Source organism: Arvicola amphibius, chromosome 4 (assembly GCF_903992535.2).
Source record: "Arvicola amphibius chromosome 4, mArvAmp1.2, whole genome shotgun sequence".
In the NCBI taxonomy this organism is placed as follows: Eukaryota; Metazoa; Chordata; class Mammalia; order Rodentia; family Cricetidae; genus Arvicola; species Arvicola amphibius.
In genome coordinates this window covers 47,321,698-47,346,932 of record NC_052050.1, presented here as the reverse complement: position 1 = coordinate 47,346,932, position 25,235 = coordinate 47,321,698, and the positions used below count along the sequence as shown (strand labels likewise).

General features: G+C 36.3%; 2 protein-coding genes across 2 annotated transcripts; both read right to left on the bottom strand.

Moving 5' to 3' along the window:
• Nucleotides 1-7,573: 7,573 nt before the first annotated feature.
• Nucleotides 7,574-8,518, bottom strand: LOC119811908 (olfactory receptor-like protein I9). Its single transcript, XM_038326083.1, has one exon. It carries the CDS (start codon nt 8,516-8,518, stop codon nt 7,574-7,576), a length of 945 nt encoding a protein of 314 aa, XP_038182011.1.
• A 10,566-nt stretch (nt 8,519-19,084) lies between these two features.
• LOC119812093 (olfactory receptor 1496-like) lies at nt 19,085-20,023 on the bottom strand. The gene has a single exon (XM_038326481.1). It carries the CDS (start codon nt 20,021-20,023, stop codon nt 19,085-19,087), a length of 939 nt encoding a protein of 312 aa, XP_038182409.1.
• Between the last annotated feature and the right edge of the window lie 5,212 nt (nt 20,024-25,235).

Below are 25,235 nucleotides of genomic sequence, written 5' to 3'. Positions count from 1 at the left end.
ATGCATCTACTCTTTGTGATTTTGACAGTAGAAGCAAAAATGATTGTATGATAGACTCAAGTTCCAATTCATTCATCCCTAATAACTGTGATTTTCACATTCATAAATATAATTAAATAGCCTTGGTATGTTTGGTGTCTTTCAAGCAGTATACAGTGCATTTTAGAAGCCATTATTCCCCAAAGATGTCTGTTGCCCATTCACACATACTCCATTAGCTTTCAGTCACCACCTCCAACTATCCACAGGCAATTCCACTCTACTTTATGTTCTTTCACATTGTCCTATTCTTGATATTTCAACTGAATAAAAGCTCTTCATAGTTGTCTTCTATTAACATGTTTTCAAGGTATTTCTATGTAGTTCCATGTGCCAATAATTGATTTTTGTTGCTTAATAATATTTTTTATTTTTTATTGATTTTTATTGATCTCTACATTTTTCTCTGCTGCCCTCCCTGCCCCTTTCCTTCACTTCAACCCTCTCCCAAGGTCACCATGCTCCCAATTTACTCACATGTCAGGAGGTAAGATGTCACATCTGACTGGGGGTTGGTTTCAGGGTTCCTGGGTGCCCCAGAATAGCAACTAGGATGATGGTTCTGTGGTCAGTGAGATAGCAAACTGTGCTTAGGAATTTAAGGTAAATTGTACAATCTGAACACATTTGATGCCACTGAACTGTACATTTAAAAGGGACTACAATTATGTATAAATTTTATGCTCTGTGTACATGACCATACTAAACCAAAATCATTATAAAAGGAAATAAATCTATAGTTAGATAAAAACAATATCATCAAACAAAAGAGGTATCCAGTGCAACAAGAACAAAGACCATCAGTGTTCTCCTTTGGATTCCAGGTAAAAGAAATACCTCTGTTTCAGGAAAGCATGCCTTGAAAATGAGCAAAAATGGATGAAAAAATCAATCAGCTGCCTACCCACTGAGTCCATAGGACCAGCTTTGAACTGTCAAGTCACTTAACATGGTCAAAGGTTGATTCGTGGTGGCACCCATTATAATTATTAAAGATAACAGCTGGCAGTTTTTGAGCTTTTGCTCCCTAAAATGCACCAAAGTTGGCTTTGGGCTTATCAGATGGGGCTGATTTACTGAGGCCATCTTTATGGAAGAGCCAGGGCACAGAACAGCAGCAAGACTATAGGACTGATATTCAGTGGGCTGCCTGGCTTCCTGCATTTCTGAGTGGTCTTTTGCAGTGAACAATGAGTCCAGGACTGTGGGTGGCTGAAGACTGATAACATTGCTTAAGATAAATTGCTTAACAGAATATGTGTTTCCTTGTAAAGTACAGTTTGCTTTTAAACTAAGATTTCTCTAAAGAATTCAAAGAACTGGGACATGATTGTAAATCCAGAATTCTTTTTTATTGATTTTTTATTGATCTCTACATTTTTCTTACTCTCCTCCCAGCTTCTCCCCTCCTCTTCAACCCGCTCTCATGGTTCCCATGCTCCCAATTTAATCAGGAGATCTTGTCCTTTTCTACTTCCCATGTAGATTAGATTTATGTATGTCTTTCTTAGGGTTTTTATTGTTGTCTAGGATCTTTGGGATTGTAATTTTTGGGCTGGTTTTCTTTGCTTTTTGTTTAAAAACAACTTATGAGTGAGAATATGTGATAATTGTCTTTGTCTGGGTTACCTCACTCAAAATTATGTTTTCTAGCTCCATCCATTTGCCTGCAAAATTCAAGATGTCATTATTTTTTTCTGCTTGTAGTACTCCATTGAGTAAATGTACCACATTTTCCTTATCCATTCTTTAGTTGAGGGACATTTAGGTTGTTTCAGGTCTGGCTATGACGAAAAATGCTGCTATTAACATAGTTGAGCACATAACCTTGTGGCACACTTGAGCAACCTTTGGTTATATACCCAAAAGTGGTATTACTAGGTCTTGAGGAAGGTTGTTTCATAATTTTCTGAGAAATCACCACACTGACATCCAAAGGCGCTGTACCAGCTTGCATTCCCACCAGCAATACAGAAGTGTTTCCTTTACCACACAACCTCTCCAGCATAAGTTGTCATCAGTGTTTTTGATCTTGGTCATTCTTATAGGTGGAAAATAGAATCTCAGTGTTATTTTAATTTGCATTACTTTAATGACTAAGGATATTGAGCATTTTTAAAAGTGTTTTGGCCATTTTAGACTACTCTGTTGAGAGTTCTCTGTTTAGGTCTGAATTCCATTTTTATTGGATTGTTTGCTCTTTTGATGACCAATTTCTTGAGTTATTTGTATATTTTGGAGATCATACCTGTAATGTGAGGTAAGTGAAGATCTTTTCCCATTCTGTATGCTGTTGTTTGTCTTGTTGACCATGTTTTTGGCTTTACAGAAGCTTTTCAGTTTCAGGAAGTTCCATTTATTAATTGTTTCTCTCAGTATCTGTACTACTGGGGTTATATTTAGGAATTGGTCTTCTGTGCCAATGAGTTCAAGTGTACTTCCCAATTTCTCCTCTATAAGGTTCAGTGTGCTTGGATGTATGTTGAGGTCTTTGATCAATTTGGACTTGAGTTTTGTACATGGTGATAGATATGGATCTATTATTATTCTTCTACATATTGATATCCAGTTATGCTAACACCATTTGTTAAAGATGCTTTCTTTCTTCCATTCTATAATTTAAGCTTATTTGTCAAAAGTCAGGTATTTAAAGGTGTGTGGATTCCTATCCTGATCTTCTATTTGGTTCCATTGGTCCTCCTGTCTGTTCTTATGCCAATAGCAGTCTGTTTTCAGTACTGTAGCTCTGTAGTACAATTTGAAGTCAGGGATGTGGTACCTCCAGAAGTTCTTTTATTGTACAGAATTGTTTGGGCTATCCTGGGTTTTTTGCTTTTGCATATGAAGAGTACCATTCTTTCGAGGTCTGTGAAGAATTTTGCTGGGATTTTGATGGGCATTGCATTGAATCTGTAGATTGATTTTGGTAAGATTGCTATTTTTACTATATTAACTCTACCTACCAAAGAGCATGCATGATCTTTCCACTTTCTGGTGTCTTCTTCAGTTTCTTTCTTCAAAGATTTAAAGCTCTTGTCATACAAGTCTTCCACTTGTTTGGGTAGAGTTACTCGGAGATATTTTATGCTATTTTTGGCTATTGTGAAGGGTGATGTTTCTCTTATTTCTTTTTCAGCCCATTTATCAACTGTGTACAGGAGAGCTACTCATTTTTTGAGTTAATCTTGTATCCTGCTACATTACTGAAAGTGTTTATGAGTTGTAGAAGTTCCTTGGTAGAATTTTTGGGGTCTCTTATGTAAACTATGATATTATTAATAGTGAGCATTTGACTTCTTTTTTTCCAATTTGTATCCCCTTGATCTCCTTTAGTGTCTTATTGCTCTAGCTAGGACCTCAAGAACTATATTGAATAGATAAGGAGTGAATGGACAACCTTGTCTTATTCCTGGTTTCAGTGGGATTGCTGGGAGTTTCTTTCCATTTAGTTTGATGTTGGCTGATGGCTTGCTGTATATTGCCTTTATTATCTTTAGGTATGTTCCTTGTATCTCTGCTCTCTCCAGGACCTTTAAACTGAAGGGATGTTGTATTTTATCAAAAGCTTTTTCAACATTTAATAAGATGATCATGTGGTTTTTATTTTCAGTTTGTTTATATAGTGGATTATGTTGACAGATTTTCATATGTTGAACCATCCCTGTATCTCTGGGATGAAGCAGATGTGATCACGGTGGATGACTGTTCTCATGTGTTTTTTGATTCAATTTGCCTGCATTTTATTTAGTATTTTAACATCAATGTTCGTGAGTGAGATTGGTTTGTAATTCTCTTTCTTAGTAATGTCTTTCTGTGATTTGGGTATTAGGGTAATTGGAGCCTCATAAAAAGAGTTCGGTAATGTTCTTTCTGTTTCTATTTTGTGGAATACTTTGAAAGTACTGGTATTAGTTCTTTAGAATTCTGATCTGAAACCCTCTGGTCCTGGGATTTTTTTGGTTGGGAGACTTTTTAATCACTGTTTCTATTTCTTCAGCAGTTATAGGTCTGTTTAATGTGCTTATATTGTCTTGATTTAATTTTGGTAAGTGATATCTTTCCAGAAAGCTGTCCATTTACTTTAAGTTTTCCAATTTTGTGAAATACAGGTTTTTGAAATATGACTTGATGATTCTCTGTATTTCTTCTGTGTCTGTTTTTATGTCCTCTTTTTTATTTCAGTTTTTGTTAATTTAGATATTTTCTCTCTGCCTCTTGGTTAGTTTGGATAAAGTTTTGTCTATTTTGTTGATTTTCTCAAAGAATCAACTCTTTGTATCATTGATTCTTTGTATTGTTTTATTTGTTTCTACTTTGGTGATTTCAGCTCTCAATTTGATTATTTCCTGTCATGTAGTCCTCCTGGGTGAGTTTGTTTCTTTTTGTTCCAGAGTTTTCAGTTGTTCAGTTAACTCATTGGTGTGGAATTTTTCCAGCTTCTTTATGTAGACATTTAGTGCTATGAACTCTCCTTTTAAGACTGCTTTCATTGTGCCCCATAAATTTCAGTATGTTGTGTGGTCATTTTCATTGATTTTTTAGAAATTCTTTAATTTCTTCCTTTATTTCTTCCTTGACCCATTGGTTATTCAGGTGTGCATTGTTTAGTTTCTGTGTGTTTGTGGGCTTTCTAAAATTAGTGTTGCTATTGAATTCTAATTTTAAGCCATAGTGATCCAATAAGATACATGGGGTTATTCTTTATTTTTGCTATCTGTTAAGGATTTCTTTGTTACCTAGTTTGTGGACAATTTTAGAGAATGTTCCATGAGGTCCCTAGAAGAAGGTATATTCTTTAATTTTGGATGGAATGCTTTTATTATGTTTAGATATGTTCGCTGTATCCCTGTTCTCTTCAAGACCTTTATCATGAATAAATGTTGGATTTTCTCAAAGCCTTTTTCATCACCTAATGAGATGATCGTGTTTTTTTTTTTTTTTTGCTTTCATTTTTTCATATGGTGGATTACCTTGACAGATTTCCATATGTTGAACCAACCTGACATCTCTGGGATCAAGTTTGCTTGGTCATTCATGGTGGATCATTTTTTGATATGTTCTTGGATTTGGTTTGCCATTATTTTATTTAGTATTTTTACATCAGTGTTCATTAGGGAAATTGTTCTGTAGTTCCCCTTCTTTGTTGCATCTTCATGTGGTTTGAGTATCAGGATAACTATAGCCTTGTAAATAGAGTTTGGCAATGTTCCTTCTGTTTCTAATGCGTAAAACAATTTGAAGAGTTTTAGAATTAGCTCCTCTGAAATTCTTGAAAAATTCTACACTGAAGTCATCTGTTACTAGGATTTTAATTTTTTGTTTGAGAGACTTTTGATGACTGTTTCTATTTCCTTAGGGATTATAGGTCTATTTCAATTGTTTATCTATTTTTGATTCAATATTGGTATGTGGAACCTATCCAGAAAATGCAAACTTCTACAACCACTTTGAAAATCAGTATGGTGGTTTCTCAGAAAATTAGGAATCAACCTACCTCAAAACCCAGAGATATTAATCTTGGGATTATACCCAAAGGTTACTCAATCCATACTACAAGGTCACTTCCTCAACAATGTTTATAGTAGCATTATTCATAATACCAGAACTTGTAAATAATCTAAATGTCCCTCAACTGAAAAATGAATAAGGAAATTATGGTATATTTATACAATAGAGTATCACTCAACTTTAGGAAAAAATGACCTCATGAAATTTGCAGGCAAATGGATAGGACTAGAAAAAAATTCTGAGTGAGGTACTCACCCATCTGTGGATATTAGATGTAAAGCCAAGGATAACCAGACTACAATCCACAGTTTTAAAAGATGGGCAACAAGGATGACCCTAAGAGGGACACATGGATCACCCTGGGAAAGGAAATTAGATGAGATCTCTTAGGTAAGCTGAAGGCAAGGGAGACTGTAAAGTGGAGGGTAAGATGCATGAGAACATGAGGGAACAGAATGGTTGAGGGGAGAGGGATGAAGTGGGAAAGAAATGAAAAAGATATCTTTATAGAGAGAGTCACTATGGTGTTAGGGAGAAACCTAATGCTTGGGAAATACATAAGAATCCACAAGGATGACCCCAACTAAGACTCCCAGCAATAGTGGACAGGGTCCCCAAACTGACCTTCCCCTCTAATCAAATTGGTAAATACTCTGATTCTTATCATAGAGGCTTCTTTCAAAAACTGATGGAACCAGATGCAAAGATCCACAAACAAGCACCAGGTCAAGCTCAGAGAATCCAGGCAAAAAGAGCTATGAGGGAATATATGAGCAAGGCAGGTCAAAATCACGATGGAGGAATCTACAAAGACAGCTGGTCCAAGATCGTGGAGACTCATGAACACTAGACCGACAGCTGTGGAGACTCCATGGGACCAAACTAGGCCTTCCACATGTGGGAAACAGTGTTGAAGCTTGGATTATGTGAGGGGCCCCTGGCAGCAGGACCAGCATCTACCCCTGGTGCATGAGCCAGATTGTTGTGGCCCATTTTCTATGGTGGGACGCCATGCTCAGCCTTTTTAGTTTGATGTAATCCCACTTGCCACTTTTTGGTTTTTTTGATTGATTTTTATGTCTGTTTTTATCCTCAAATCTAAAGACTTTTTCTGGGGTTTCCTTCTAATAATGGTCTCATATTTCCATGTCTTATATTTAAGACATTGATTTATTGGAATTCAGTTTTTTTAAAAAATATATATTTTATGCTTTATTTTTATCTTTTTAAAAATTAAGTTAAATATATTTTGATCATATTTCTCCCTCCAGACACTCTTCCCCTCCCTACTCACACAATTTTAACTTATATTTCAAAAAATCACCCATTATAACATCAAAACTCACCAAAACCAAGAAAACAAAATAAAATCAAGCCCATAAAGAAAGAAAAAGAAAAGAAAACATCAAGCTGTAACCAAATATTTTTGTATAATTTTGAAGAAACACATCAAGTTGTCCCTGGCTACTGATAAATATCAGATATAGAAAAAAAGTACAATAATGAAAACAAAATACCAAGGACTTACTGAAATCTGTTAAGAGTCAAAACTGGTATAGACAATGGATTAGATAGATTTTAGGGGATTAAATTATATAATTATTTAATTACAGACTGTAGAAAGAACATGTGAAAGCCTGGAAAAGGGCTGGTGAGTTGAGATATTTGGATAATTTTAAGTATGGATCTGAGATCATAGAGTATACATATATAAGCACATAGTCATAGTAGACATTAGGACAAAATGAGAAAATCCTGGAATAATGATGGGGATTATATATGACTTTAAGTCTACTAAAATATCCAGGACTGCCTGGACAAAACAAGGAGTGCATATTCAGGTCCCTCAAAATTATTTTCCAAATTCAGCTACTCATATAAACTCCTTCTAATTTTTGTAGTAAAAGTTATATTGTGGGACCTTTAAACAGTAACATCCAAAGTGAGTAAAAATTCTGTAACAACATCCAATATTAATATTAATTTTTTTCTAAAAGAAATTATATAAAAATCTAAAGTGTTACCATCATAGGAAGGAAGTACTTTGCTTTTTACAAAATACTCTTTCTAATGCTCCCTTCATGTCTCTGTTCCTAAGGCTATAGATGAAGGGATTGAGCATGGGAGTCACCACTGTATACATCAAAGTCATGATGGTCTCCTTCACAGTAGAGTTATTAGCAGAAGGACATAAGTAGAGACCAATGACTGTCCCATAGAATAGCGACACCACAGACAGGTGAGAACCACAGGTAGAAAAGGCTTTACGGATACCATGGGAAGAAGGGACCTTGAAGATGGAGAAAACAATTCTTGCATAGGAAACAATGATGAGAAGGAAAGGGAGTACAACTATAGGGCCTCCTAAGATAAATATTGCCAATTTGTTATCATGGGTGTCAGAACAAGCCAGTTTCAGCAAAGTAGTCATATCACAGAAATAGTGGGGGATCACATTGTCATCACAGAATGACAATCTGGCTGTGAGTAGGGTGTGTAGCAAAGCATGGAATGTGGTCAGCACCCAACACAGTACCACCAGGCTCCCACAGAGCTTAGAACTCATGATGTTTGTGTAATGAAGGGGAAAACAGATAGCCACATAGCGGTCATAGGCCATTACTACAAGGAGGAAGGTCCCAAGGTATCCAAAATATAGAAAGAAGAATATTTGTGTCAGGCAGCCTGCATAGGAGATGGATGGTACTTGGCTCTGCATGTTCTGCAGCAATTTTGGCATTGTGACAGAGGAAAAGCAGAAATCAGCAAAGGACAAATTGCTGAGAAAGAAGTACATGGGTGTGTGGAGATGGGAGTCCAGTAGAATGAGGACGATGATGAGGAGATTCCCCAGGACAGTAGTGAGGTACATGGCTAAGAACAGGGCATAGAACAGGTGCTGTTGTTCTGGGGGGATTGGTAGGCCCAGGAGGAGGAACTGGGAGATGACACTTTGGTTCTTCATTATCATTCTTATTCTCTAATATCCTAAGGAGAAAATATCAGGATCATTTAAAATAAAATAAAGTGAACATATATCTAAGATATATAAGAACATATATATCTGACAGTCGTCATATTAACTATAACCCCAAACTCCAGATGTCTGTATTTATTACAATTATCAATGATTTTTCCAAATTCATAACATGTTTCTATCTCCCATCATTTCCTAGAACTCTCTATGCCTTTTCTACTGAGATACAAAATGAAGTAGTGCTTCTTTTTCCTGTTGCCTAATCAACTCTTGTTTGTTCATTTGTAATTTGCTCTATTTTCGTATATTGATGTTCTTGAAGAATTTGATAAACTATGTCATTGTAATTTTATATAACTTTCAAGAAAAATTACACATACTACAATGACATAGATAAACATTACAAATTCAGACATCCATGTCTCTGTAGCCTAGAGATTTCTGCTCCACTGTTCACTAATCATCTTCCCTCCATTGCATGTGTGACAGACACCAGGAGCACAGAAGCCCCAAGTGAATTCATGTCTTCACTTTGTTGCCTTCCAATCATGCCATGTATTACTTCCCAGTCTCCCTTAGTAGAGTAAAAGAAATTCAGTTTTGATTCAGAAATCTGTGAACTTTGATCCATTTGGTTTTTTTTTGTTACCTTGAACTGCTGTCATACATTATACAGAGTCTCACTTCCATTCTCCTCCTTTTTTATTCATTCCTTTCTGTGAGATTATATCTATATATTCCATTCTCCTTTTTTATTCATTCCTTTCTGTGAGATTATATCTATATATTCCATTCTCCTTTTTTATTCATTCCTTTCTGTGAGATTATATCTATATATTCCATTCTCCTTTTTTATTCATTCCTTTCTGTGAGATTATATCTATATATGAGGATCATACGGTATCTTTACTGGAATACAGAAGGAGACTCAATTTGATGTTCTCATGTCTCCTGTCCCTTCTCTTCTCCTTCAACCTGGTTCCTTCACACTGTGGCGTTCTGACACAGAGCAGATCCATCACTGCTTTTCCGCTTTATTTTCATATTTCCACTGTTGCCCTAAAGAAAAGAACAAAGATCCTATGAGGGACACAAATTCTATTTTATTATCTCAAACATGCCGGTGTTATAGCCCTATATGGTCTCACAATAACACTTGCTTTTCTCTCTTCACCAATTCTGGGGTTAAAACTCTTCCACTCCTAAATTTTACAGTTCCTCATGTACTTCCCTATCACTTCCTTCCCTTTCTTCCCCTTCACTTGGTTCATCCTCATTTGTATGTAAAGGTTATTACTTATAACATAGACAACTAAATATACCTTATCTCCCTATATTAAGACCTTCACTATGTCTTTAGATCCTATATATATCACATGTCCACATGCACTTATTATTTTAATCACTGTTTAATCCACATTCACATAAATCTACATGCATCAATGGTCTCACATGACTTCATTGCCTATGGTTGTTCAAAATCATTCTTAATATCCAACTAGGACCAGTATCTGTACAATGTATAAATTTGTCCAGTGAAGACTTGTTACTCTCTGTTCAAATTAATACAGATTTATTCGACTTCAATTGTAGAAAACTATCAATTTAAAGAGAAATGTTTACCAGTTAGAACTAAATTTTATACTCTATAGTGTCAGAGTTACCATTGCTTTCCCACAGTACAATGGTTAATCCTTTCTATCACTTTTCAGCAATATTAATAACTCCAAATCATATCCTTATGCTTTACTCCACCCAATTGTGTTGTTTTGGTGCAGAAGACAGACATGTTGAAGATTTTTATGAAGTATAAAAAGGAAGATGCAACAAAGTTACTTTGGGATCTTCACATGAGTTATTCTTCAAATATCTTTTCTGTTTGTGATGGCTAATTTATATATCAAGTGGTTAAACCCAGATGCCAATTTTGGAAAAAAAATCCCAGTTGCTGTGTAGATATTCTATAATGTCATTGAAATTTGTAGACTTTGAGTTAAGTAACTGATACTTCATAACAAAACGTGTTTCTTGCAATCAAATGAAGGTATTAGAGAAAAAGATGGTTCACTCTAGAAAAAAGTTTGCATTTTCTGCTAAGATACAACTCTGTATGCATTCTTCTCATGGATTCCAATATTCTAGACAGTTTTTCTAATTTTGCCCTAATCAGACTCATACACTGGGCAGTATGTATCCTAAGTCACAAGTATGGGTGAACACACACACACACACACACACACACACACACACACACACACACACACCATTCTGTGATTCTGCAAGGCACTGGCTAATGAACCTATCATGCTCATAGCTAACAAAAGAGGAGAAACATCAAAATATCTAAGCAAGTTTCTCTGAAATGTTATACCCAAATCTGATGGCTTAGCTGTTCACAGACTTACAGTGTTCAATGCAGCGCAAATTCCGAGTTTGCACATTTAGACTTTGGAGATTAGCTTTACAGAGGAAGAAAACATGCAGGAAAAAATATCATGTATAATTTAAAAATATGTTCTTGTATATCCAAGATTGGCCTTAAACATGCTAAATTCCTGCCTCTGGTTCCTGGGCACTGGCATTATAGGTATGTGCCTTTGTGCCCAGCTTCTCTTTCTTTTGTAAATGTACACCATGTTTCTGTTAGGTAGGCATATTTACAAACAGTACAAGTCAGATAAATCTCCATTCACTGTTAACACTGATGGACCAAAAGACTTCATACCATCTTTAGGATATTCAGCACAACTTTCTCAAATTAAACAGCACTTGAAAATCACAAGTGATATGTTTCTTACATTTAGTATGGCAGCGTATCTTCTTGAATTCTGTAGAAACCCTGAATTTTAAAGTGTAGCTCTCCTTGTACTTTCACACAAACACCTACATGACAGAAATGTATTCCTTGGTGGACTTCACTTAGGAACATTCACAGATATTACCACAAAACACAGATTTGTGAACTTATGCAATATAACTGATCACTATCTTGTGTAGAATGTTTTTCAGAGATTGCTAAGACCCCCTAGAGGAAAGTAAACAGCCATTCAGCACTATAGCAGCTAACTCCATCTCACAGCACTGTTCTCTTGTTGAAATGGTGTAATATGGAGAGAAAATTACATAATGAGTTATTATAATGAACCCATGCTTATAAATATGGTTTATATGATGATCATGAAAAGTTCTGGGAGACAGAGAAAAGAAGAATGTCATCATACCTGAAAAACTGTCCTGCATGATATTGGAATTTCATTGGGATTTATAGCCAGTCACCAGTTCATTTTCCTGAATGTATCCAGATGTATTGAGGCCAAGTCTAAGTTTCTAGTTCAGGATCCTGCTCATCTTTATTTTGTTTGCAAGTACAGGAAGTACTGGCCTCTTTACAAATAATCTACTTGCACCATCCCTTCTCACACTGTTTTATGGGAATTCCTGGGCCTTAAGAGCCCTGCATCCCATAGGAGTCCAGATCCTGTATAATTCATTAAAGACATAGTAATTACCCAGGACATTCCTAAGACCAATTTACCTCAGGGATCTCCAGTGGAAACCAATTATAATCATAAATCACTCCTCTCTACAGTTACAGAAGGTAGTATTCAAACAGTAACAACAAACAAAACAAATAAACATATACCGGACTCTCTGAACGTGGCGGACAAGGAGGGTTGACTGAGAAGCCAAGGACAATGGCACTGGGTTTTGATCCTACTGCATGTGCTGGCTTTGTGGAAGCCTAGTCTGTTTGGATCCTCACCTTCCTAGACCTGGATGGAGGGGGGGAGGACCTTGGACTTCTCACAGGGCAGGGAACCCTGACTGCTCTTTGGACTGGATAAGGAAGGGAAGGGGAATGGGGAGAGAGGGAGGGAAATGGGAGGAGGGGAGGAGGTGGAAATTTTTAATTAAAAATAAATTAATTAATTAATAAAAAAGAAAAGAAAACCAAAAAAGTGGAAAGATGCATATCCATTCAAATAATGAACAGGCTTCTGCTTCACTGGAGCCTATTTTGTTAGAAGAAGAAATGAAGAAGCTGACTAAAAAAACTACCCCAAGTTATCAGACATTATTTTCATTGCTAATGATTTAAAGTGTCTCAAACACAAAAATTACACAAGAAATTGTGGATAGTTTTGAAACTTTTGGTTATGATCCTCACCTTTAGTGACTGAGCATCTCTCCAACTCATCAAAACAAGTTTTTTTTAACAGTTACAATATCAAGTCTATTTGTATTTGGCAAAATTAAAGAAAATACATAATTATTTATCCTATCTTGTTCAGTTGAAAGTTTTTTATCTAATTTATCTTTTCATCATAATTAAAGAAAAGTATAATTATAGCTATCTAGTCTTTAATTCCATCAAAGAACCCAGAAGGAAATAATATCATCTGAGTAAGTAGGAAGTCCAGGCAAACAACCTCCAAAAAATGTAAGAAATGATATAAACATCTGGTTGCCTGCAGAGTCATCCATTTTTCCTCTGTAATGCTGAGACATTTGTCTTTGGCCTACCAGCATATCTGACAGACTTTCTTGTGAAGCAGGGAATTTTGAAGAGCTGTGCTACCTTGTCTTTGCAAAGCTTGGCAGTCACCCTTTGTGTCCTGCTGGCCCAGTTTGTACAGTAACTGTCAGAAAATAAAGCAAGAGAAATTTCTTTGCCCATATGGTTAGCTTTTGCCATAACGAAAATAAACTCCATATAGAGCTTCTTTGATGTCTATCATCTTCTCTGGAAAACATTGGTGCAGAAATGTCTCACTGTCATGAGAAGTCTAAGTTGTTGACACATTTTAAAAGTCATATTCTGAAGGTCTTTAAATATTTGAAGAATGCCTATTTATTTGAAATATATCTTTGTATATCTAGAAAACCTAACTAGCACGAATATAAATTTGAAGAGTATAGATAACTAAAAATATTTTATATGTCTGTATTTATCAATTATATATTATATTTTAATTTAGATGAATAAACACAATACATTAAATAAGAAATATACACATAATATCACAGTTTTAAACTTACATTAATAAACTAAAATCAATACTAGTGTAAAATATTTTGAGATTATCAGTTGTTTTTGATTAAAGTAAATTCAATAATCTATGCTTTTTACCATTATTTCTATATCATATCCCACTTACTTCTTTATAATGGAATTAACTATGAGCAATAACAATTTGTTACCAAACCCCTTAAATGAAAACAAACTTTCATAAACAATATTTTGGGAATTTGGGCATAGCTCTCTAGACTACTTCCTGCTGAATGGTAGATACTAATAATCTTTGATAAACCCTGAGAAAATTTAGAATTATTGTTAAATCTTGGCTATAGTCTGTGAACCTGTATCTTCTCAGTTAGATGAACCTTTCTAGATGTTGGATCACCTTGGCCATTGATCCCATTGGAGACCTCTCAGGACATCTGCCTTAACCAAGTGAGCCTGTATCTTCTCAGTTAGATGAACCTTTCTAGATGTTGGATCACCTTGGCCATTGATCCCATTGGAGACTGCTCAGGACATCTGCCTTAACCAACTATATTAGTCTGGAAGACATCCACAGTTTCTCATCTTTTAATAGTAGTTTTTGAGTAGATGGAGATTGTAGAAAATCACACACAGTGAGATGGCTTCTAAATACAGCATCTTAATTCAAAGTAACTGACTACACACACACACACACACACACACACACACACACACACACTCTCTCTCTGGAAGAATATAAACTTCAACAGCCAGCTTTCTATGTGTACCAAAAAAGAAGGGCAGAAATATGGTGAGCAGATGGCATTTTTAATGCTTCCTTGAGCAAATAGAACCATGTCCACATTCCTATGTCTTTTCACTCATTTTATCTGACTACCTTTATATGAAAACTATAACTGTAACTGTAGCTGGGCCCTAACATCTTCCTCAGGGGAGGGAATGAGAAGGTGCAACATCAATGTACACAGAACCTGGGAGTCCACTGTAAGGATAAAGCAGACTTTTTTATCTAACAAACAGGGAAAAAAATTATAAGCCTTCTCAGCACCCAGGTGTTCTGATCATTGATATCACATAGTCTTTCCTCATTGGCTAGGCAGGATCAGGACCTCTGACAGAGTCAGTCAGACTCCAGGTTGGTTCCTCTTGGCCTGGTAGGTTTTAACTTCCTACATATCCACCCTTTTTTTATTTATTACATTATCTCTCAGCAGGAGTCAGAGTTCTTTGCTCAGGCCTTGTTTACCCCACCTCAGGAGGGCTCAGCAGCTAGACTCTGAGTGTCATAGGTTGGCCTGCCAAACAAAATCTTACCCATCATTGACTACCAACCCTTGAAGAGCATTTATTCCTGGAGTGCTGCCAGGGTGGGGGTAATAGGCAGTAGCCTTTTGGATTACAGATAGCATGGCATGCATAACCTCCTGTGGAGTACTGTGAGAAGGATGCCTAAGAGCTATTAATACCTGATGAGTCACCTTAGTTGCTGTCCACTAATGCTGGATCTGCTGAAGGAGACATTTAAAGAGAATAATGGTTAACAAAACCACCCTGAAAAATTAATGCATATATGAGCATCCAGGAGGGATAAAATAGCCTTTTTATATTATGCCAAACATTTCAAAATATTAATAATTAGAGGTCTCAACCTCTCCCCTTAATAAATCTTTTTTTGAGTGGCAATTAGAGCAAGAAAGGGGAGTATATACATTACCCATCATGTGTCATTCCCTCCTTGTTGGAAGGTGGCTGATCCATGACTGGGCATACATCTCTTTCCAGTACCCATATTGCCATCATGACAGTCTGAGGAAAATCATAAGCATATCCTCTCTCATGGGTTACCAGGGGGCTGACAACTACAATTGGAGGGAGATAGGATCTCTAATATCACCATGGACAGAGGTGTGTTCCTTGTCTGAGATGCCCCAATGCTTGGAAGCTGGGATAAGTCCATTGTCATCAAAATGGAGGAAGTTCATTTGGAAAAGGATCCCTGTTAAGGCCAGATGAAGATGTCCCCTAGCCTCTGGCAAGATATTCTGGCCAACAATTCCTTAAGAGCTTTGTTGATCCTCTGTACAATGATTTCCTACAGCATACATTCTTCCATGTGTCTGGTTACTTCATCTCCTTACTTCCCATCCTGCTTCCTCCCTGCTGTCTGGTGACTATCTCTTCCATCTAAATTCCTCTTCCTACTCTCTCTGTCTCTGTCTCTGTCTCTGTCTCTGTCTCTCTCTCTCTCTCTCTCTCTCTCTCTCTCTCTCTCTCTCTCTCTCTCTCTCTCTCTCTCTCTCTCTCTTTTCCTGGAAGTCCTGCCTATAGCTTCTGCTGAGATATTGGCCATTTAGCTCTTTATTAAGTGAATGAAAGCAATGTATCTACAGACAGTATACAAAAATCCTACAACATTTCCTTTATTTGTCTAAAATAAAAGAAAAAATTATAATGCTAGCATAGTATACACACACGCACACACATATATAATATATATGGGAGCCTTAAAGTTCTAGCTTTGAGGACTTCCACTTAGGGTTCAATTAAAGACACCAGGATGAGCTAAAATAGGGTTAAAAATCAGAGGGTAAGGAAGTGTACTCACATTGGGAATCATCTGTCCATGTTTTGTTATTCTTCTATCAATCATTATTCATCTTTTTTCTTTTTTCTCTCTTGTTCTATATTGCTCTTATATTTAATAATACAATATGAAAATATATCCTAAAAGTTGTATCAATATACAAAATGTCCTAAACAGAGGTAGAAACATACATACATACACACACACACACACACACACACACACACACACACACACACACACATATATATATATATATATATATATATATATATACTCTGAATGAAAAACTTTGCATAGGTGTACAAAAATTGTAAACAGAAATAACTAATATAATTTGAACTTGTATCAATATACAAAAACTATACCAAATAATAGCTCACAAGTATTCACTCTATTACCCACTATTATTATCCCTTTTTTGAACCTATATAGTTTCCATCCCAACCCTCTATCATATACAAATAATAATCAACAACCCCTAAACAGTGTTCTCAATCCTGAGGACAAACTTTTTTTTTTTTGGAAGAGGGGACATCGTCCTCTAGAATTGCTTCCAGCTGTCATGGGGTGATGTTCTCTTTATGTAAAGTGATGATTAAGTTTCAAGATTACTATCTAGTATAATGGCAAATGATTTCCAAGCAGTCGATAGGATTCTTTCCAAAGTTCTTATTTGGAGTTAAAGAGATGTGCATTCTAAGCTATATTTTTGTTCTGTGGACCTCTTTTATATTGCAGAACAGAGCTTTTGTTTACTTCCAATAGCTCTTAAACATAATATTATAGAGAATCTATGTCTGTCTGTTAAACCCTATTTTCCAGAGGTTGAGAAAAGTGATGTATATTGTATATCTTGTCTATGATAATTCTTTTATAGCATGAAAATATCAGAGTTTAGCTATGACAACTATTGCTAATTAACTACATGGGGAAATATAATAAAATGTCTTAGAATAGTATTCAATGAAAAGGCTCAATTAAAAATTTTATGAGCTACTATGCTCTTTTGTAAATATATGAATGTACAGAGAAGAGGTTATAGATATGATTGGGTAGAGATGGCATCATAATTCAACAAAGATCAATCCCTAGATAAACAAAATAAAAGCAAGCCAAACAAGCAAATACCTTAAACTGAATCAGAAGATCTATCAGAAAAAGTATTTCCCAAGGGCCATTAAAAGGACAGACTTGGTTTTATGAGCCACAGCTGGCTGATGACAATGGCGTTAGCTCCTGAGGAGCCCAGCCTTACACAAAGCTGGCTTTGAAAGGGCAGGGAGTGCTGCTGCCACTGGGGATGCACCGCCTTTCCCGGCTCGTCATCACTAAGAACTTGCTCCCACCTTGGCTGCTTCTTTCCAACTACTGAGAACCCAAGCAGTTTGAAATGAAAAGCATGAGAGAAGGCACTACCCAAACTGGGAAGAATTCTCACACAGGTTTAAATCTGCTGGAAAACCCCACTAAGAGTGGCAACTCAGGCTGTGCCCTCCTTACACACCCACATGTCTGATGGAGGACTTTCATTGGTTAATTAATAAAGAAACTGCTTGGCCCAATAGGTCAGAACATAGGTGGGTGGAGTAGACAGAATAGAATTCTGGGAGAGAAAAGGCAGACGCTTCAGGCAGTCACCATAAGCAGTCGCCATGCTTCTCCTCTCCAAGACAGATGCAGGTTAAGATCTCTCCTGGTAAGCGACCACCTCGTGGTGCTACACAGATTACTAAATATGGGTTAAAGCAAGATGTGAAAATTAACCAATAAGAGGCTGGAACTAATGGGCCAGGCAGTGTTTAAAAGAAAAAAAAAAGAAAAATACAAAGAAAAGACTTCTTGGAATGAAAGAGTTCAAGTATTAGATGTTCTTATGGAAGTTTACAGAGAGGCTTAAGTGGAGTTCATCAGGCAGTGAAAAGCCCTAGAGGAAGACTGGCCTCACATGGAGATGGACGTTAGGAGAGGTCAGAGGAGTATAAAGACTGAGTTTGTATGTCATCACATACCAGCATCAACTGAAGTAATCAAGTGAACAAAGTTATTCCATTTCATAGTGAGGCTAATAATATGCAAAATAAAGAAATATTCTTCTTTCTAAAGTAAATAAATGAGACAAAAGAGGAGAGTTGGTCTGTGACCTCATACACAACTGAACCATTGCCCCTTGGTGTGAGATAGGAAGTCAATGAGTCTCGTGTTCTTTATTATATGAAACAGAACTTTCTCTATATCCTTGAGATTGTCACAAGGGTAAAATAAAGACATTAACTATAAACAGAATTTTACTAGATAAAATGAAACATATATGAGGTATTACCAGCTTCTAGCTTTCTTTATTCGTCCCATCATCTTAGATAAGTCAATTAAATTCTTCCTGGTTATTAGTCAATTTCAAATTACAAGGAAAATTTTTATAAATGACACTGTTGTACAAAATGATTACCCCAAATTTTTTCAGCATCAAGAGAAGTCAGAAAAGACAACAAAGACATAAAATAATAAAGGGGATTTGAGAGAACAAAAGGATATCTAGTCAGAGTGGGAGAACCTGTAGGAAATAATTGAAGGGAATTAGGTGGTGGGGAGATTGCACTGTTAGCAAGAGTCATAAATCTATTACTTAAATTATTTTAGTTGATACATCAATGTCCACAGAACTCAGGGTAAACGGTAAAATGTTACAGCAACTTAAGAATTTAAGGAACACAGACTGCATTAGACAGAAGCTCTTTGACTGTGCATTTACAGGATAATTTGTGCAAAGTATGGGGGAAGATGGTGCCAGCTATAAAAGACAATCTTTCCTACTGTGACTACTACACTACACCTTTTTTTATGTATTGATCAGTTATGTAGCATGCCCTTTCATGTATGTTCTAAGATTTGGGAAAACACCTGACATAAAATTTTAACATCATTATGTTTGTTACATAAAAATAATTAAAAATCACAAGCACTACCATTACAAAGTGATTTTCTTATTGTAGAAAACTCTTATCAGGGCCTCTTTTATGTCTCTGTTCCTCAGGCTGTAGATGAAGGGGTTCATCATGGGTGTCACCACTGTGTACATCATGGCCATGACAGTCTCTTTCACAGTAGAGTTATCAGCTGGTGGACATAAGTACACACCAATAACTGTCCCATAGAACAGAGACACCACAGACAGGTGGGAACCACAGGTGGAGAAGAGCTTGTAGATGGTCTGGGTAGAATGAACCTTGAGAATAGAAAAGACGATCTTTGCATAGGACATAACAATGAGTAGGAAAGGTATAATGCCAATGAGATCACTCATGATAAGTAACACTAACTCATTAATGTGAGTGTCTGAGCAGGCCAGCCTCAGGAGAGCCAGTATGTCACAGAAAAAGTGGAGAATCACATTATTCTCACAAAAAGACAATCTAGCCATGAGCAAGGTGTGCATCATGGCATTGAATGTGGCCAGCATCCACAGTGGCAGCAATAAACAAGCACAGAGTTTGGGGTTCATGATGCTGGTGTAATGAAGAGGGAAGCAGATGGCCACATAACGGTCATAGGCCATGGCTGTAAGAAGGAAACTCTCCATGACTCCAAAAAAAAATAAAAAGTACATTTGTGTCAGACAACCTGCATATGGGATAGATGGGTTCTGGCTTTGCATATTTTGTAGCAATTTGGGCATTGTGACAGAGGAGAAGCAGAGGTCAGAGAAGGACAAGTTGCTGAGAAACAAGTACATGGGTGTGTGGAGATGGGAGTCCAGTAGAATGAGGATGATGATGATGAGGTTCCCCAGGACGGTGGTGAGGTACATGGCCAGGAACAGGACATAGAACAGATGCTGTTGCTCTGGGTGTATGGGCAGGCCCAAGAGCAGGAACTGGGAGACGACAGTTTGGTTGTTTCCAGTCATGATCTGTCTCCAATGACTTTAAGAAAAATAATTAGCAATTTGTTAAACACTCCTGGTCAAACTTATATGAGACAGATGAATTCTATTAATCAATCTCATTTGTTTAATTTAGAAAGAATATTTTTTATATTTTCTACATTTATATTCTGTGATTTCTATGGCATGGAATAACCTTAATCTCTTAAGCTCTTCAGTTATCCTTGGTAGGTGATGACATGTTAAACCAGTCCTATATACTATACTGACACTCCCCCAATCCATCTCCATGCCCCCGCAAAAACAGTCATGTTTCTGAAATACACAGGGTGTTTTGCTTTTTCTTCAGTTATCAAGCTTACTCTCACAAAGTTATTGTAATCTCTACATCCCAGTATTTTCTGTCATTATAACCATGAATGATTTTTCTTCTTGTTGCCTTAGCATGCTCTAATTGTCTAGTATTACCTAATCACACCTAATTGTTTCTGAAGTGCACAATGTACTAACATAACTCTTTCCTACCTGCCTACTTCTTCTAGGCAACTATAGTTCACTTCATTGTGTAGTTTTATCTGTTTTTAAAGGACTTTTTTTTACACCTAATCCTCTAGATTTTATGAGCCCCAAGAAAAACACATATACTTTAATATCTTACATTATCAATTAATTGCTAGATATAACTGTGTCTCTAACCTACAGAATCACCACCGCATCACTGCCTAATCATCTTCTATGTTTTCCCCCGCAGGAATCTAAGGTTCAATGCATCCCAAGAGAAATTCAATTCTCTCTCTCCCAACATCTGTTTCCCATGTCTCTTCTTTCTCATCATACAATAAAACTAATTCAATATCAATTACAAAAGTTTTGGTTTTTTTCTTTTTTCTTACCTTGGACTCTAAACTAGCAAAGCATATAGTTTGTCTTCTTCACCCTCTTCTCTCTAGTCATTTAAAACAATACAATCATATCCTTAGTAATGGATGGCATTGTCTTCTGCCTGAAATATTAAAGTCAGCTTTCAAATCCAAACCATGTCCCCTGTCTAAAAACTAATTTATTCAGTATGTTTATCCAATACTGGCATTCTGAGATGAAAATATATTCTGAGATGAAAACAATTGAATATTTCCTGATTCATTCCTCAGGTGAACATCTTTTTCTTAAGAAAAAATTTCTATCATGTGCACAAATGGATGATTGCTTATCTGACTTTACCAACATCTAGCACACTGTGGTTTCACAAACTGTTTGCATTATTCTCTAGAGCAATTCTTCACTTAAAAATGAAGTTTGTAATTCATCATTTATGATTTGATCCTCATTTTATCTATTACATGCTTTCACTGTGGTATGACTTGTCTCAGTTTAGTTTCCACAATATGATATGCCATATGCTGTTAAACCTTGTTGCGTCTCTACATACAGTAAGATATATTACCATGTTGCTTGTGCATCTTGTACTCATTTCACAACTACAAATGGCCCTGATTACTGCTTCACAGATATTGTTGCCAGACTGTAACTTCATGATGAAAAGGCCATGATTGCCCACATATAGAACCAACACCTGCCCTGCCTGGATGAGATTCAGTGTGCATGAAAATTTCCTGGCTGTGATATATTCTGAGACAAATTTTTTTTCAAATTTAAGGGCAGAAATGCACATTAAATCCAAATAATCATTCTTCTTCAACTCCCTCATAATATAAAATCGCCAAACTTGAAAGTTTTAACATGAAAATGTAATATTCTGTGATTAGATTTATAGATACAACTGTGTATTTATGGAAGGTTTTTAAGGTGAGTAGGATGCAGTGCTCTTTTCAATAATACTAAACACTCACAATTTTTATGCTTCAGTGTATATGGTTCCACTGATAGTAATGTAGGAAAATATATATGATGAACATTTTATGAATCTGTCATTTTTATCCTTCTCTTGTCTTCATCTTCAGGTAGCCATACCTAACTTTGTAGTTAATTATTATGGAAACTGTTCCATGTCCTGATAGCAAGTTTGGTCAAATTATAACTCTGGAAATTTTTATGAAGGTGTTTTACTTTGTGATCAACATTTAAATTAGTAATTACATTTAAATTATTGTAAAAATAACTGTAACCTTTTGTAATGTGATAATCCTCATGCGAACAATTGTTGGAAGAAACAGAAAAACTAGGTCTCTTGAGAAACCTGAAGATTGCCCTGAATGTGAGACTGTAACTTCCACTCTTCCCAGGGACTCCAGGCCAAATCTCCTGGACTTGTCAGTTCTCAACTGTGTGGGCTGCATCTTTAAGACAATTCCCTACCTTGTTATGTTTTCTTCTAGATAACTTTTCTAATGAACCCAAGTCATAAGATGGCAAAGAAATCAAGAAGAATTACAAAAAGATGTGAAAATAGGGCCTGGGCTTTAGCTTAGTGATACAGTAGTTAACCTAGCATGCCCAAAGCACTGAGTTCCACCTCTAACTCAAAAAAAATGAAGACACACAAAGAGTTAGGAATCCTTCCAAGAGACTATCTGACTGAGTCTAACTTTGGGGTCTCCTATCCTGCTGGTGGTCATTAGTGCAGCTGCATTAACGGTTTAATACTTGGACATTATGTTTGGTGATAATGAGAATGGCAATATAGGTGAAATTGTGTACCTAGTTTCTCAGAATTATTCTTACTCTGTGAATGAGTGGGCCCCATATCTTATGTAGGTTTTGTGGGATATTTTGAGCATACTCTTATACTTCTGAGGCTGATATAAAGTTTACCTTGAATCAGAGGGCAGAACTAGCTACCAGCTGATCAAAATTTGCCATAGAGCTTTTAGATGGCTGAGGACATATAGCGAGATACCAGAAGTAGTATGAAGGGATTTAGAAAGATTATCAGCCCTTTTGGTTTGAGGAAGGAGAGAGTGAGGAGTGAGCTGATCACTTCTCAGCTGCTTATCTGATTATTCAGGTTTTTACCCTTATACATGACTCCTGAATTTTTATTGAAAAAAATAATTGCCATAATACATACATCATGTATGTTTACATGCAGAGATTACAAAGCAGAGATCATATATGAAGCTTGCTAATTCTGACCAATGTAGTTCTCTTTATCAATTCTTGACCTGAATAGCAGATGAGAATATCCAACAGACATGGTTCTATGAGTTAATATACATGCAACTCACCTTGGGTTCTCTGAAAACACTGACTCTTGTTTTGAAGATGGTATTCAACTTTATACATGGAGACTAAGATGATGTCAATATTCTGGTCGGTGGGTTTGAGTAAGGAACAAGTACATGCATTACTTACAATTACGGAATTCTGAGCTCTTTTGAATAGGAGATCTGTTCAAAGTTTTCTAATGTTCCAAAGCTAAAAATGTTTTGAAGGAAGACTTAGCAACTCCAGCATTGCCCCTACTCTCTAAAGAGATGTTATTATGTTGAAATGGAAAAAAAAAAAACAATTACCCTGATGGAGGAGTGTCTATGTGTTACTTTCATTTATTAATAAAGAAACTGCCTTGGCCCTTTAAGAGGACAGAAAATTAGGTAGGCGCAGTAGACAGAACAAAATTGTGGGAGAAAGGAAGCTAAGTTGGGGAGACACTTCAGGCAGTCACCATAGTGAGTCACCATGCCTCTCCTCTCCGAGATGGACACAGGTTAAGATCTCTCCTGGTAAGCGAGCACCTCGTGGTGCTACACGGATTACAAAATATGGGTTAATTAGCCAATAAGAGGCTAGAACTAATGGGCCAGACAGTATTTAAAATACAGTTTCCATGTAATTATTTTGGGTAAAGCTAGCCAGGTGGCGGGACACAGCCTGCCATTCCATCTACATTACCCTGTAAGTAATTGTAACAAACCTAATCCTCCCCAAAATGAATGTTAATGCAATTGTGGAACAAGGTATTTTCTACTCTTTGTGAAAATGTTGTCAAGTATGAAAATAGCAAAGAATGTTATCATACCTGAAAATTGCCAGTCATATGATCACAAAACTGGAAATGTAAGATCCATAATTTGGATGACAGTAATGTACCTCCTGACAATTTTTCTAAGAGGGATGAAGTTATATTAAGGTCACTGCTTCAGATCCTGTCACATTTATTCATTGTAAGCAAGGAAAAAACAGCATTTGTAGTCAACATCTTCTTACATGTCCTCTTCTAGCCATCTCTGGACCCAAGGGGCCCTGCATCCCAGAGGAGTCTAGATACTGTACAACTCATTAAAGACACAATAATTGCCCTGGACCTAACCAGGACAAATTTTCTCAGTCTTCTGAGGTGTGAGATATTGATGGGCATTGAGCACTGCTGAATATACTTTTGGAGAAGGTGAAAATGATAAAAAAGAAGATCTATTTATTCCTACCATTTGCCTGTTATGGAATGGACATGATTTATTTGTAAATCAAACAAATGTAGACATCCATGTAGGCTAAGGGTGGGCTATTTGAAAACCACTGAAGTAATTATAAATACTTTGTGTTTAAGGAAATTTGCTTCTTTGATCTTGACATCAATTTGTGGGTGTGGAGTTGTTCTCAGAATTCTTTTGCTGTTCTCTAAATTTCCTTGGCATGTATAGCATGCCTCCTCATTCATTTCTCATCCTAGTGATTCATGTTCCTTTCTTCATTTTTAAGATGAACTAATGGATTTTTAGTACTCTGTTAACAGGACAAGCTTTTGGTTTCAATAACTTCTTTGATAGTTCATCCTCAATTTCAACTGATTCCTACCCTGTGTTTGTGCATGTGCTTTTGCAGTGTATGTGTGTATGTATGTAATTTCCTCTTCTCCACTTCTTTTGAGGTTAAGGCATTTTTTTCTAGATTATTACCACAATCAATTATAGATTTTTCTTCTTATCCAATGTGTGTAAACTCAAGCATATATTTCTCTCAAAATTCTGTTTGCTGTTTTCCCAACAATTTTGATAGTCATCTTTTTCCCTGTATCAAGATCAATGTATTTTTATATCTTGTAAATGTAACTCTTTTATCAGGATGTAGCAAAGAACAACAATGACAAAAGAACTGAATTATTTACATATGGGGAAGTACATGGTTATTATTCATAGGCAATATAATAGTCCATGCAGAATTCGAGATAATCTGAAAAAGGATTCTAAAACTACTAAGTTAGCAACACCATAGGATACAAATCTAAAAGTACATAATAAATATTTCCCAGTCACTAAATAACTTGTTATTACCTTTT

What these genes read in the sequence shown, in the direction of transcription:
- LOC119812093 (XM_038326481.1), bottom strand. Translation starts at nt 20,023, where the DNA reads ATGACTGGAAACAACCAAACTGTCGTCTCCCAGTTCCTGCTCTTGGGC.
- LOC119811908 (XM_038326083.1), bottom strand. Translation starts at nt 8,518, where the DNA reads ATGATAATGAAGAACCAAAGTGTCATCTCCCAGTTCCTCCTCCTGGGC.